This window comes from Anas acuta, chromosome 6 (genome assembly GCF_963932015.1).
Source record: "Anas acuta chromosome 6, bAnaAcu1.1, whole genome shotgun sequence".
Lineage (NCBI taxonomy): Eukaryota > Metazoa > Chordata > Aves > Anseriformes > Anatidae > Anas > Anas acuta.
In genome coordinates this window covers 29,271,136-29,284,937 of record NC_088984.1, presented here as the reverse complement: position 1 = coordinate 29,284,937, position 13,802 = coordinate 29,271,136, and the positions used below count along the sequence as shown (strand labels likewise).

Below are 13,802 nucleotides of genomic sequence, written 5' to 3'. Positions count from 1 at the left end.
TTAAGTGCCATGTTCCTACCTTAGTTTTTTTTATTCTTGCAATACGCTGGACAGTTTGACACTGCCTCTGGAGATGAAAAATGAACTCCTTTGCTGCACTGGCCATATGGAGGTCATAAGTGGGAACTGGCAGTATCATTCTTACAATTTAGTGGAAATTGGGTTTCCAGTCCTGCTGTCTCGCTCTGCTTTAGGTGCTAAGGCTCATACTAATTTCATGCATCTTAATTTTTTTAAACAGTCGGCAAGCTGAACGCTTACAGGACCATGTTTTGTCTGAGGAAAAACTGAATACTAAGCAACGTAAACCAGAAGTGGCTCTTTCTATCAATGTGGGAGTTTTCAGATAGCACAGGAGATGCTTTGCTGACAAGAACCTACTGCCGATGTACTGAATTGGAGTACCTCAACTGGACCAGCAAGAGGGATGCTTGTTCTCAAAGCGTCTTCAAGAATCACCGAGACAAACTGGATATAGGATTTAAGATAACTGATTTTCTTCTAATCTCTCTTGGAAGTGCTTTTGCATCCCTTTGTCAATGTGGTACTTACTCTCAGGCTAGGTAAATGCACTTTATTCATGAGAAAAATGAATAATATATTGTATTACCTTTTGGTGACTTTTTATAATCACCCTAAATGCTCTTTTTTGTCTGATGCTGATGTCTTGCACCATCACTACGAAGTTTGCTTCCTTTTTTAATGCGGTCATAAACATATCTTTTTAGAAGTTATTCTTCCCTCTCTGATCACTAAAGTTACTAGCGATACCAGAGTTTACTTCTGTCTGTTTATATATAAACCTAAATCTGTAGTAACTCAAATCCGATTTCAGGAATGAAGGAAATGTGGAAGTCTCTGGACAAAGGGTAGTAAACTGACTAAGAAAGGATTAAGTTCAGAATTTGTCAAGCACTTAAACCTGAAGACCCTTTCTGATATGAAATAGTAGTGCAGTAGCCCTACATTTTAAAGTTGCTGGTGGTTTTTTATTATTCACAAGCTTCGTTAAACAAAAGGATGGAAAATTTGGGCGGACCTGTTGTTTGGTCTTGTATGATTTCTAGTGTACTCAGGAAAAAGGCTAATATTTGTTACACTTGAGGAAAAAGAAAATGTTTCTCTTGGAGTCAGACGGTTGATTTACAGCCTTCACAATAGAAGGGCACGTAGGCAGCCCACTAACAAACAGCTGAACTCAGTATCAAAGGTTCTTAAATGTGAAGTGGAATGTTTACTAAATGCTTGTAAGATCGGATCTCAAGATTGAGAGTGCCTGTAACTACCTAATGAGACCGTGTTTTCTTACCCCTGAAGCTGGGAATCAGGGTTTACTAAAAGTTGATGTTTAGCATCTTCAGATAAACTTTTCTAGTGCTTATAATACTTACACTGTGTTCCCCCACTGCACATGCCTATTCATTACCTAATTTCCCATCAGGTTCAGAATTTTCTTTGGCTTAAATTGTCAGTACTAGTTGTACTCAAACTCTTAATGGAATTAACTGTTTATAATCAAATTCTAAGCACACTATGAATGATAAGGTGACCATAGAATAGCGGAAGATAACACGAGCATTTCCATGCAGCAGTAAAATGCTGATGGCATGTAATGTGTTTGCCTTTTGCTGCTGGGAACCTGTGCAAATTGATTATTGTATCAAACGGAGTCTGCTATTAAACACACTACATAGCCTTGTTGAACTGCACAAACGTTTGGAAATCTTTTGAAATGAGCAAGGCAATTTTTAAAAACAATTGTTCAACATAGCCTGAAGTATCCAGGGTGAACAAAATGCAAGTAATTTTTGGACACTACTGTGTTTAATCTGTTTCATGTATGGAGAAGATTTTGTAGAAGATGTGAGTACAGCAGACTACTAAAATTTTGACTAATGTGAGAAAATTCACTGACTTCACCTTTCGTAGATTAGTAATATAGATTAGTAATATGCTGGTATTTTTGACAATTTCAAGACAAACTGACAGTATGAACAAAATAAAAGGGAAGAAAAGTCAAAAGTACCTCATCTTGAAGCATGTGATTAGCCTTTAATCCTTTTGATAAGCTTAAAATTCAGCAGTTTCTGTGCTTTCTTATGATGTGTCAATCAAGGGGGTATTTTAATTTCCAAACTCTTTTGGTCATAGGTGGGCTTTACTTGAATCTTGAACTCCTGGAATCCTACTTTCATAGATTTTTTATTTCTGATTGAGTTGAGGGCAACCAATTTCTTTCTCTCCAATTCAGCTTGCTGTATCCAACTTATTTTGTGAAACCTTCCTCCCTGTCAGCAAGTCGTCTTGTGAGCCAAGGTTTACAGAAACTGTGGCACATGCTGATTAGTAAGGTAAAGGAGAAAACTTTTTTATTTGCAAGTGCATTGCATTGCACTTCCTGTGCTGTCACTTTATTTCCTACAGTTCCATGCAGGACAGCTGTATTGGGCTTAACCTTCCCAACTACTCCGTAATAACTCTAGTCTCTTCTTGAAAACGTGAGGTTTGAAGAAGTTTAAATATGAATTACAAGGACTAACGCGGGGGGGGGGGATCCTAGTATGTGCCTTTGAAGTGTAATGTAGCAGCTTCTGCACTGAACCAGTATTGAATTATTTCTAATGTTGGCTCAAAATGCTTTCTTTTTTTTTTTTTTTGGTAAAGTTATTGTGGACTGTTCCACAATGAGGGTTCATTAAAAGCAGGGTGGGGAGAGGGAGTACCTTTTTAAAATGGAATCTTTGTGATTCCACAGTTTGTGATGGTTATATTCCAAAGCCTGGAAAAGCTTTTGTCTTTATTTTTCAAGTGTTCTTCACAAAATAAAGAGTGATTTATAGATGTCTATTTGATTTGTCTATATGTGTTTCACTGATACGTTTGGGAATGGCATGAATTATTTTCTAATGCTGGACAGGGCACAACATTCATTAAGCTTAAATTTTCAAATCTCTTTGGAAGCCTGCATTCTGATCTTGGTGCAAGAAGTTTCCCCAACCCAGCTGGGGTTGAAATTTTGGTGCAAGTTGGTGGTTTTAACTTATGTTTTCTCCTTTTTCAGAAAGCACGTTCCAGTACTTACAGTAGCTGGGAGCTAGAATAGTGTGTGTGCACACAGATATATTAATCTGATATATTTTTCAAGAGAAGTTGCATAAATCATCCAGAGAACAGTATCTCTGCACAAAGGAAGCGATTGCTAAAGAATAGTTGTCTCAGGTAGCAGATCCAGGTAAAGTCCTTGTTTAAAAAAAAAAAAAAAGTGCTTGATTTGAGGGATCTTATTATGGGAATGCTTTTCTTTTTTTTCCCTTTTTCTCAGAACTCACTCCACTCCAGTGTGCTGAAGTGATTACAGAACAGGAGGAAGTGGACAGTTTAAAAAGCAAGCTCATTCTGTCTCTAATTCTCCCTCAGAAGCTACTGAACAGAGCCACAGTGTTGTGAAGGGTATTACAGGTACAAGAAGGGCAAAGGATAGCATGGGTGTGTGTAGCTGGGATGGGTGAGTGATGGCCAAGGGTGGCTGTAGTTGGAGGAAGCTGCTCAATTCTGGGACTTTCTGGTTTTGCTGTTTGCCCAGCAAAGCAAACAAACTTTTTTTAAAAAAAAAAAAAAAATCCCAGCAAGGGGTGCTGGGAGTGCCCTCTAGTGTGGTTAGTTGGAGTTTGGGGATTTTACCAACACTTCTTTACCACCACGGGCAAATTCAGTCTTCAGCCCTTGCCATACCCAAGGCCTCTCTACAAGATGAGTAATAGTACCAAGCTGAGTTTGCATGCAAGCTTAGAGAAACCAAAACATGGGAGCTTCCAGCCCTGGAGCCAGGATCTAGAAAGCTAACAACTAAATTATTATTTTTTAACTGACCGACGCTTGGTCAGGAGTGAATTGGTAGCGCACTGTGTGCAGGCATGCAGAAGACACAGTAATCTCAAAGATCCCTGGAAAGATCTGTGTTACAGCCAGGTAAGTGAAGCCCCATCAGCTTTTTGTTGAATGCAGTTTTCAAGTACCATTGCTCCTGTTTTATCTAAGCCTGTTTGTGGCTTCTAAGGGCATCAATCTTCTTGCTGGATTGGATGTCTCTTGCTAAGAGAGATGCAGCTTCTTGGTTAACAAATCTCTGAATCCTTGCACTACAAAGCTTTCCTATAGACAGACTTTAACTGGACCTCAAATTAGATTTTACTCCGTTTGTATTCATATGGTGATCAGTGGGGCTTAAACACCTGCTTCTGCTAAAATTTCTGTTTTCCAGGGAGAAACACTTTAAAAACTTTTTTTTTTAAAGTGTTCTAAAAATACTTTAAAGCTCATGAGTGGTAAGTTCTACTGGAGTTCAGTAAATATTTTTTTGTTCCACCAATTAACCACTTTTAGTCTCCTGTGTGCATTTATTCTGCTATAGCCCCAAGCCCTGGGCATTTATTGTTCATGGGGCTCTGAGGAGCCTTCTCCCTTTCTGTGCTGGCAGAATCATTCACGCAGATCCACCAGGATCTTCCCCAGTGACCACCACCAAGACAGGTCCTGCCTTCAAACTCTTCTTTGGTCACGTTTTTCCTAGTGTTCACAGGAATGCTGATCACTGCTGAGTGCATGTGATCTGTGTTAAATGTGACAGATGATGAGAGCACAGTAACCACGCTGCTCTCTACTGTCTTCTGTTGCAGCTGGTTATCCAGCTGGTGGTTATACAGCTGGCCATCTCTGGCCAGATCCACGTTTTGGGTGTAAAACAGCTCCTGGGTGACTTCTGTGAATTAAACTCCTTTGGGCATTAAAAACACAGGTTTAACTCTTCTGCCCACCTTTCCTTTGGCTCTTAAAGGGAAGGATTTTAATAGCATGGTTTATTTTGTTCCCATTGGATGCTCATAGCAGGGATGGGATGTGATTTTTTTTTTTTGCATTTTAACTAGGTACAGCCAACATGGTTTGCTAAATTGATGCCTGTTTAGGTTTCTTAACAAATGTGTAACACTAATAAACTTTAATGTTTCTGCAGAAACGTTACAGCTGTTAGCTATAAGGTATGCATGGAGTGAATTCTCACTGAGGATGGTGTATAGGACCACTAAAGATTCCCCAGTCAGAATTTACTTGTGACTTATGAATTCTTGGTTTTTATTTCCTAGACCTAGTTTGCTCAGTGAACTTTGTTAATTATGTAATTCTAAAAACAGGTATTCATTCAGTTCTACAGTGTCACTTTTTTACTGGCTATACATGTAATGTGAAAAAGGAAAAAAAATTTGGAAAGCAAGTAGTTTGACTCTTTATTTTTTATTGTTTAAATCATACAGCGAAAGCTTTAACATAATAATAAAACCGTTTTTGAAATATACAGTAATGAGCATGGCAATTCACGAAGTGATAATGTAAAACGTGTGTCTCTTAATGTAATTTTATGCTTGTTTATTACTATGCGCATTTAAAATCTGTGAAGGTGTGTATAATGTAGGCTTCTGTATTGAGAAAAGCAAAACAAAAACTTTAGATCTTGTAAAATCAGGATATGATGGCCATATCTAGCTTACATTCTGATATAGTTCATGATGAAATGGCACAAAGAGAAACAGATGACCTCTTCAGCCCTGGTTTCTTCACAAATGTCGTTGGAACTTTTGTCTGCTTTCAAACCAATTGTTTTTTTTTTTTTTTTTCAGTAACTGCTTCTGCTCCTTTGTGGAAATGAAAAATAACCCCAAACTAAAAGACCTGTGGCTTAGAAAAGAGCAGTTTTTCCACAGCACAATTTCTACAAGTACAAGTAAGCTAGTCAGTCACAGGGCAAACCTAGAAAATGCATTTATAATATAAGTATCCTTTTCAAACTTGTAATTGGGGTGAAGAAGTACTTGTAGACAAAATTATTTTCTGTTAATAATGAATATAAAGTCATTGAAGTAAACCGCTTCTTAAGAATAAATGGGTAATGATTCATTCCCTGCATCTATTGTATGTAGGATGCACGGAGTTCTTGTGAATGTGGCTTCTCTGTAAACATCTCTGAGGGAAGGTACAAGGACAGCTCATGTCTGCTTTGCTGTGTTCCTCAGCGCTCCTGGGGCTGCTCTCTCCAGCCTGTGTATGTGCAGGTCACTGGTGCCCCTTGCTCAGAGCTCTGTGTGCAGAAGCAACTTTGCTTGTCTCATGTTTTCAATCACTGTGGAGAGAGCATTGAAGTTACTAAAGGTGACAGGAGAGGTTCCTATATCTGTAGAGCTCAAAAATCAGAAATTAAAGCTATTCAGGACAGCTGGACTTCTAAAAAGTCTTAATGTTACTTTCTTTTAATTTTAATGGGTAGTTTTGACTAGTTATTTTGTCTCAGCAACAAAGTTTTGACTGGAATTAGCTGCTAGAAAATATTAAATAACTGGCTTGAGAGATTTTTTTTTTTTGGACTACTTTTGGTAACAAATATACTGTTTTAGTAGTCGAGTGACAAAGTGCCATTGAAATACTGATTGGGGTTCATTTAGTGCAGTTCACAGGTTGCACAGATATTGTTTTCTGTGTTCCTCTGCAGGTGTCCTTTGAGCTTCAAAGCTTTGTCTGAGCGCCAGACAAAAATCTGTGTACTGCTGAACTGGAAAAAATAGAGGACTGTGAACCCAAATCACAGCCTCGTTGTTATCCTGCTTGTCTATGGAAAAATGGGTTTGTTTTGTTACCCATAGTTTTTGAATCTGGTTCACCCCAATTTACTATGATCTAGGGGTTGGGACCTCAGAACAGAGCAGTTTTCTAAGTGTTGATGAAGTGGACAGCCAGGAGAGGGGAGTGTAGAGACACCAACCCATAGGCATTAACTTCAGTCCTCAGTGGAGTATGTATTTTTAAACCTTGTTTACCCCTAGGACCGGACTGAAACAACTTCAGTGGTTCAGATTATGAAGCAGAGCAGCAGCGCACTGAAGTCTGCAGGTGGGTTTTGGGGGCAAAACTACAGTGTTTGAAAACTTCACCAGTTCCGTTAACAGTCCTCAGAGGTTCAGACACCAAGGATAACTCCCCATAGTTTAGTGCCCTGTTCTTCAGAAATATTCAATATTGTCTTCCCAGATGATGCTTGGAATAAACTTACATTGTTTCTGAAGTTCTGAGAACGGTTTTTACTACGGAAACTGACCCAATATTTCCTTTACCTGTATTTGTTTTGTGTAAACTTTAGGTGGTTAAAAAGGGAATCAGTTTATTTCACTTACAGGTCGAAATATCTTCTGGTTCGTAAGCATACATCCTGTTCCCGTATTTGCCTGTTAGATCAGCTCGAACTGTCAAAGAAGGGTCTTGAGAGAGAAAAAAAAATGCAGGACATTAGTAATACACAGTTTATGAAGTGAGGCAATGGCAAATAATAAGGGAAGAGAAAAATCTGAGGGCTTTTACAGCGAAAGGTAATCTTGAAGCACCAGGCTTGGACAGAGCCCCCGCCATTCATCTGAGGACAGGCTTATAGTAAGGGGCTGTGTTCAGATGTGGCACAGTGTCACAGACAGGACCAGACTCTTAGAGGATGTATGCTCGTTGTTAATGAGTGACATGCTGTTTGTTTCCACCAGTGGAATGAGCCTGTCACAGTCCTGTTTTTTTCTTTAAAAAGGTGGTAGTGTTTTTTGGATGTTTGACTCTAGTTGCTAAAGAAGTAATGTGAAATAAGGCCTGATTTGGGTTTCTCAACATGAGATGTTCCTTTTGAAAGTCTGGACTTTTTCTCATAGCTTTAGTGCTGAAAAGAACGTAAGCTATTACTTGGAGCAATATGAATTTAGTGGGGACCATACAGGACAAAATGCTGCCAGATGGTTGTTTTATTGTGATTGTTCCCCTGGACCCAGAGACTCACCCACAAAGAGGATCCTAGGGACATAATGGCCATCAGGTGCCATGTTGTCATCGCTGCTGGAATGCTGTCAGATAGATAGGCTCTTTTAGTGAAGGGTAACTGTCAAAATATTCCTCCAAGTGCTAGAAATGGACTGAACCAGCTAAGCTAGTTTCAATTCTGGTATGATCAAGTGGGGAGTTACCCTGTTCTGTCCAAGTTGTCCCATGTTAGATGCCTGGGGAGGACAGAAACCCCAGGCAGGTAACCAAGAAAGCCTGATGACTTTTATAAAACAATAATAAAAATCCACCTGTTTTCAGAGTATTACTTGTGTTTGCAGTATACAGAATGGTATTTCCATACCAATTAGTGTGTGTATGAAAGAGTCTCCCTGCCCTCTCTCCATGGAGGAGCTGTGCTGGTGTTCTGCAAACCCTGTTGTACATTCACAGAGAAGCAGAAAACCAGAGAGTTTCAAATGCAGCTTCAAAGCGGTGCAAAGTGAACCCATTTCTACTATTAATATGGATTATTCCACTCCCTTGTAAACATTTAGATTAATATTTTAAATTAAAGCTTACCACCAGATTAAGCATGATGAAGTCCTCCTGGGCCATCTGCTGGATCTCTGGGCTGGAAGCAAATGCCTTCCTCAAAGCTTAAAAAAAAAAAAAAAATGCTTTATTTGGGTGGGGGAAGAAAAAAAAAAAGCGGGGGAGAAAAAAAAAAAACAACAAAAAAGGATCACTGCTTTTCATGGTCTTGTGATATCTTAAGTTGATCATAAACCTTCCAGTAAAGCAAGACTTTTCTGACATGTGCATATCACAAAGTTTAGAGGACTTGGTTGTAGTAAAGTAAAATGCAGAAGACATTTAGTCCTTGGGACACTGAAATTCTGGTTTATGGAGAGATTTCCTTCTCAGTGACAGAACATATCATGAATGTGCATGGTTTGAGAGATTTTGATTTAGATCCCCGGTGTTGTCTGGAAAGGTTTGCTTTGCTCACCTTGGCTGTAAGGACACTCTTCCAAGTGGTGAATAACCATCAGTGGCTTCTTGCTGAAACGACATTGCAAGAAAGGAGTGGGGAGGCAATTCAGGGCTCTTACAGACAGGACTTGTAAGGAGTTAAACCACTGAGCTGCTCCAGGAGCATGTTAGAAAAACCACCTGCTGCTCCAGGGCAGCAGATTAGAAAAGATTTGGAGAAGGATGTGAGACTCAGCCCTAGAAAATGATCTCCCAGAAGGTGAGCTCCCACCAAAATCTTGTTCAGCCTCTACCATACAGGTGAACGCTGCTTGCACAGTGCCCAGTCTGAGCATCATGTTAGAGCACAGCTTTGTTCTGTTTTGTTGAATGTATGACGAGGCATAGGAAGAATGGAGGATTACCTGTGTTTTGAACGTGCTAGACCTTCTTCATATGTCTGCACCCACTCGATGTCATCTCCCCAGCCTGTTGAAAGAATCTTTAGTTAACTTACTGCTCAGTTTGGATGAGGACATTCTGCTGAAAGTCACACATGAGTGCAGGTGCCACAAACTACACCCCTTCCTACAGGGTAGCCAGACCCTCCAAATTCTTGTGGGTACCAGGAGAGTCCCAAGCAGAAAGGTATAAAGAAACAGATGACAGGGAGAGGGAGCTGAAGTGCCACCTTTCCTGGGTTTCGGATGATGGATTAGGATTACAGACAGGTATTTCCAGCCCATCATAAACTGGGGCCCTGAGTTCCTCCCTGAACACCCTCCCAAAAAGCCAACCCAGGCTCCCTGTTTGCATCCTGCAGTAAGGGATTGATGGGCTGGCGTTAGGGTGGGTAGAGATTCAAGCATGCTTTTGGCATGATGTGCCTGGATGTGCTCACCTGATGGAGCAAAGCTTGAAGGTGAGCCTGGAACCCCTTCCAATCAGTGCCCTGCTCATGAGCTGCATAACTCATGGAAAGGGGATGTACCTGCTGACCTATGATGCTGGCAGGAAAAATAACAGCAGAAAGATTGAGCTGGCTGCTGCTTGGCTCTGAGACTGCAGCCTCCTGCCAACTTAGTGTGCTTTGGGAGGGTTAGGAGCTGCTGGTGGGGCTGCCTGTTGGGCGCAGCTTCTGAAAAGCTGATCAGCAGCCAGCCTAACAGTCTGGCTCCTGGCTCCATCCTCAGCCCAGGTTTGGAGCAATGAATCTGTGCCTGTTCCCAAGTACAGAGCGTAAAGACTTCTCCCTTACTGAATGCAACAGGGCTCCCAGCTGCTGCTCTCAGATCATGTCCTGCTTGGATGAGTGGCTGGAGGTACACGCTAGGTGCTGTGACAGGGAAATATGAGTGCTTCGGGGCTGCCTCATGCATCCAGGTCACTCACCTCGAGAGAGAGTCTGTGGGATCCGTATATGAGCGGGGCTCCCTCCCTCTTCTTTGGTTGGCTTCTGAACCTTTTGCTGTGCGGCTACCATTAGGCCATTGCAGAGGATGAGGGAGCACAGTAATGGGAAGCTGTGCATGCTTCTGGCTGAGAGAGAAAGGGTTAACTCAGGCAGAAGTTGGCAAATACTGGAAAGAAGCCCCCAAAACATTCATCTCCCTGTTAGAAATAGTTTTACCTCCAGGTGTCAGAGCAAAAGCTTAGGGAACCTTTAAAGTAATCTGAGGGTTTGTCTAGCTGGTTGATCTTACCAAGGGAAAACAGCTGCATCTGTCCACAGCAGCAACAACTGTTTAACTCTGTAGCTTGCCTTGCTGCTAAATTTCAGCATTTGTGTGCACTTTTCCTAACACTCACCTGTGTAGAGATAAGCTGCTCAATCCACTCTGAATTGGTCTATATTTTCAGCCCAGCATGGATCAGCCAGAGCTCCAGATAGCTCTGGTGGGTGGTAGGATGGCAGAGGAGCAAGGCAGGTAAGGTCAGCTCTGTCTGAATGCACCTGGAGCCTTCTGGGTGACTTGGGAAAAGTAGCCATGGGGCAGCAGGTGCTGTTTGTCCTGTCAGCCATCCTTTTCAACACGTGAGATCTGTGTATGTTATCCGGCTTGGCCAAGCAGTCCTCACCTGGGTGCTGTTCACTGGTCTAATCATCAGCAATTAAATCTAGCAGCAGCCCACCCACAAAGAGCAGCTGTACTGATGGGGAGGAAATGCCTGGTCCTCCTCAACAACAAGCCTAAAAAGCCACTTCCATGGAACTGGTCTCTCACCTGGTGGGTCCTGTTGATGCCTTGGAGTGTCCTTGTTGCCGTCTCTGCCCCCAGCCCAGGTAAGGCAATGTCCCTTTATACCTCTGTATTTGCACAATGGCTGGGCATGGACGTCAGCTGGAGTTCCAGGATATCCTGCTCCTGCCAAGGTGCAGAACAACCTTCTTACAAAAGCCGTCCTTAATCAGCCCAGCAACATGCATGTTTTTAATCGAGGCTTATTGATTTATTGAAGCATTCACACAGCCTGTGCTAGACACGCCTGGCTCCCTGGGGATGATCTGTGGGTCTCCAGGTACTGTGAAGTCCCCTAGAGCCAAACGGAGAGATACAGAGGAGATGCATACACCTCTCCGTGCCTTCAAACCAGGAGTGGGGCAGAGAATAGTACTCTTAGAAGAGCCTTAGCATATTCCTGTATAAAAAATATTACAGAAAATAAGAAATCACAATGTAAAAGGCAACAACATGGTATGACTGAGCCATGTTACAGTAACAGGGAACAGCAGCAAAATGAAAGGGCCATGCAAGGATAAGAGAGGTGAATGTGTGGGATGAGCAGGGCTTGCTGCACAGCCTGAGGGAGATGGCCTTTCCCCATCATAAATCTTAAGTGAAGCACCAACTTCCAGTGGAGGGATGATAATTCTGGGCAAAGCTTTTATGGTCTCACATGAAAAAGACCAAAATTCCCATTGTGGAACCAACCACCAGCCTGTGAAGAAATCCCAGCTCTGCTTCTGTACATAGTCAGATTTTGATCTTGCTTTGAAGACCTCAGTGAAACAGCTCTGGGCTGCTAGTGAGCTAGACTGTGATGGTGATGGCTGTACTTCAAGGAGGGGGGCAAATCTCAGGGGGAAAATGGGCATAAATGAGCCACTGAGGAAACTTCACCAGTGTTTCACTACCAGAGGCTTACAGGATTACAGGGGATAGAGAGTTGCTGAAATGTGAAGCATGTTACATGTTTCCTGAACTGTGTGAAATCTGGATATAAATTACATGGGGAAGTTGCACTGTGCAGAAGAAATTTGATGGTCACTTAAAAGCTGAGCTCATTTGCAAAACTAGCAGATAAAAATGGATGCGTGCTGCTGTGCTCTGAATGACAAGCCTTCCTGAATTACAGGAGAAATAAAAGCCAGCATGGACAGCTGTAGAAGAGGTTGGGAAAATAAAACTAGTGTACACCCAGAATTGAAAAGTAGGCGAAGGGATGGGGGGAGCAGGGGTACATGTGGGTCAAGGGAATGAAGTGATGCTGCTGAGACCTAGCTCTTGTGAAAGATTCCAGTTACAGCAGGGTGGATAGGATAGATCCATACTAGAACTGCAGGCATGATGTGTATATAATACACTGATCAATTGAAAAGGAACTGTTTCTCTTGATAAAAACAAATCTGAACATGCAATGTATGGGTATTCATTGCAAAACTAATTCTACTCGATTTAACTGAATCAATCAAGGCTTTCCATTAATGCTCCATGGAGTAAACATGTTGCAGTTTGCAGCCTGCTCATGGTGGTTTTATCTTATCCAGTAACCCAAACACAACTGGCCAAAACAAATTTGTGCTAGAGTTCTGAATAGTCCCTCCATTAACTTTCTTAAGCAGGTAAAGATAAGAAAAAATATGTAAAGGTTTGTATACAATCTGTAATGAGCTGATTGAAAACAGCAGGAAGTATCTATCTACGAAACCACACAGCTCTGTTTGTCCAGTTGTTATCTCCACATGACATAATAACAATCTAAGGTGTGTTTTACCAATCAAATGTCTTCATATCTGATAAAATAACTCACAAAGGCAACTCATTTCACTGCTTTGCACACAGAACTCCCGAGACACGGCATCTTTGTGTTCCCTTAAGGATGGAAAGGCCCCAGCAGGCCTGCAGGCAGGATCAGCCAGCACCAGGACACGCAATGTCCAGGCAATGGGCTGCAGCACAGCAGTAGTTTGTCTCACCAGATCCTTGCTGATCTTCAGAACCAACCTGTCTTTGTGGTGATTTGCACTTACTTTTGAAGTTTACCTGACGGGCTGCGAGTAACTTTGATGGTTGATGGTAATCTGAAATGTGCGGGATCGCTGGACAAAATTCCAAATCCCACATCGAGCAGTAGCTCAAAAGGCAAAACCTGACTTCTAAGGGGTGGTAGTAATTTAAAAGGCAAACAAGCCCATAGCTGTTTAAAGGAGGAGAGGGAATTAGAGACTTCAAGGGTATGTTCAGGGGAAGGCTGTTCCCCAAGCACTGCCATTGTTTCCACGTCTCAGGCGCTTTCAGTGGATCTGGTTTGGTTGCAGTTCTTGATGTTAGGGTAAGGGGTACTGCATGCATGTTTATTTCTGCTTCAGGAATTGATTTTATTGTAAACTTCCCAAATCTTATACCATGAATACTTTTATAAAAATCCACCCTTGCTTTAGGATTCTGAACAACTGCAAACTGTTTGGCCTCCAGTTATCTTTTTAAAAGTCTTAAAACTGTGAGACCCAGTAAAGGACATAAACAAAAACAAAAAACAAACACTAATAAATGTCAGAGTCGCAAAAAAAAAAAAAGCTAAGAGGATTTCAGACTCCCAAATTTTGTTCTTGCAACAGAAAAAGAGCATTTTACAGGAACAGCCAGAGGGCATTTCATGTGCTGCAGCAGCTTTGGCTCTTGGTAGGTAACCACAGGGTCTGTATCTGTTTCACTTCAGAAAAGTTTAGTTGTTAGGAAAGGGAAACACAAACTCCCTATGTCTCA

General features: G+C 41.7%; 2 protein-coding genes across 8 annotated transcripts in view; one reads left to right on the top strand and one right to left on the bottom strand.

Moving 5' to 3' along the window:
* USP40 (ubiquitin specific peptidase 40) overlaps positions 1-2,847 on the top strand; it is a 52,077-nt gene extending 49,230 nt beyond the window's left edge. For all 6 annotated transcript variants that reach the window (XM_068686198.1, XM_068686195.1, XM_068686196.1 and 3 more), the window contains one exon: positions 242-2,847. In XM_068686198.1, coding sequence (XP_068542299.1) covers positions 242-350 — 109 coding nt within the window. In that variant the 3' untranslated portion in view covers positions 351-2,847. The remainder of the gene's footprint in view (positions 1-241) is intronic.
* Positions 2,848-4,909: 2,062 nt separating this feature from the next.
* On the bottom strand, positions 4,910-11,117 carry LOC137858438 (anterior gradient protein 3-like). Of its 2 annotated transcripts, none has more exons than XM_068686175.1 (8): positions 11,040-11,117; positions 10,207-10,353; positions 9,240-9,303; positions 8,852-8,904; positions 8,422-8,498; positions 7,859-7,922; positions 7,218-7,301; positions 4,910-6,172 (listed from the first exon to the last, which is right to left on the bottom strand). In XM_068686175.1, the coding sequence occupies exons 2-8, from the start codon at positions 10,343-10,345 to the stop codon at positions 6,123-6,125; spliced, it is 531 nt and encodes a 176-aa protein (XP_068542276.1). In that variant the 5' UTR covers positions 10,346-10,353; positions 11,040-11,117; the 3' UTR covers positions 4,910-6,122. The 2 variants fall into 2 exon arrangements, with proteins under 2 accessions (XP_068542276.1, XP_068542275.1); XM_068686174.1 differs by lacking the exon at positions 11,040-11,117 and adding an exon at positions 10,624-10,794.
* Between the last annotated feature and the right edge of the window lie 2,685 nt (positions 11,118-13,802).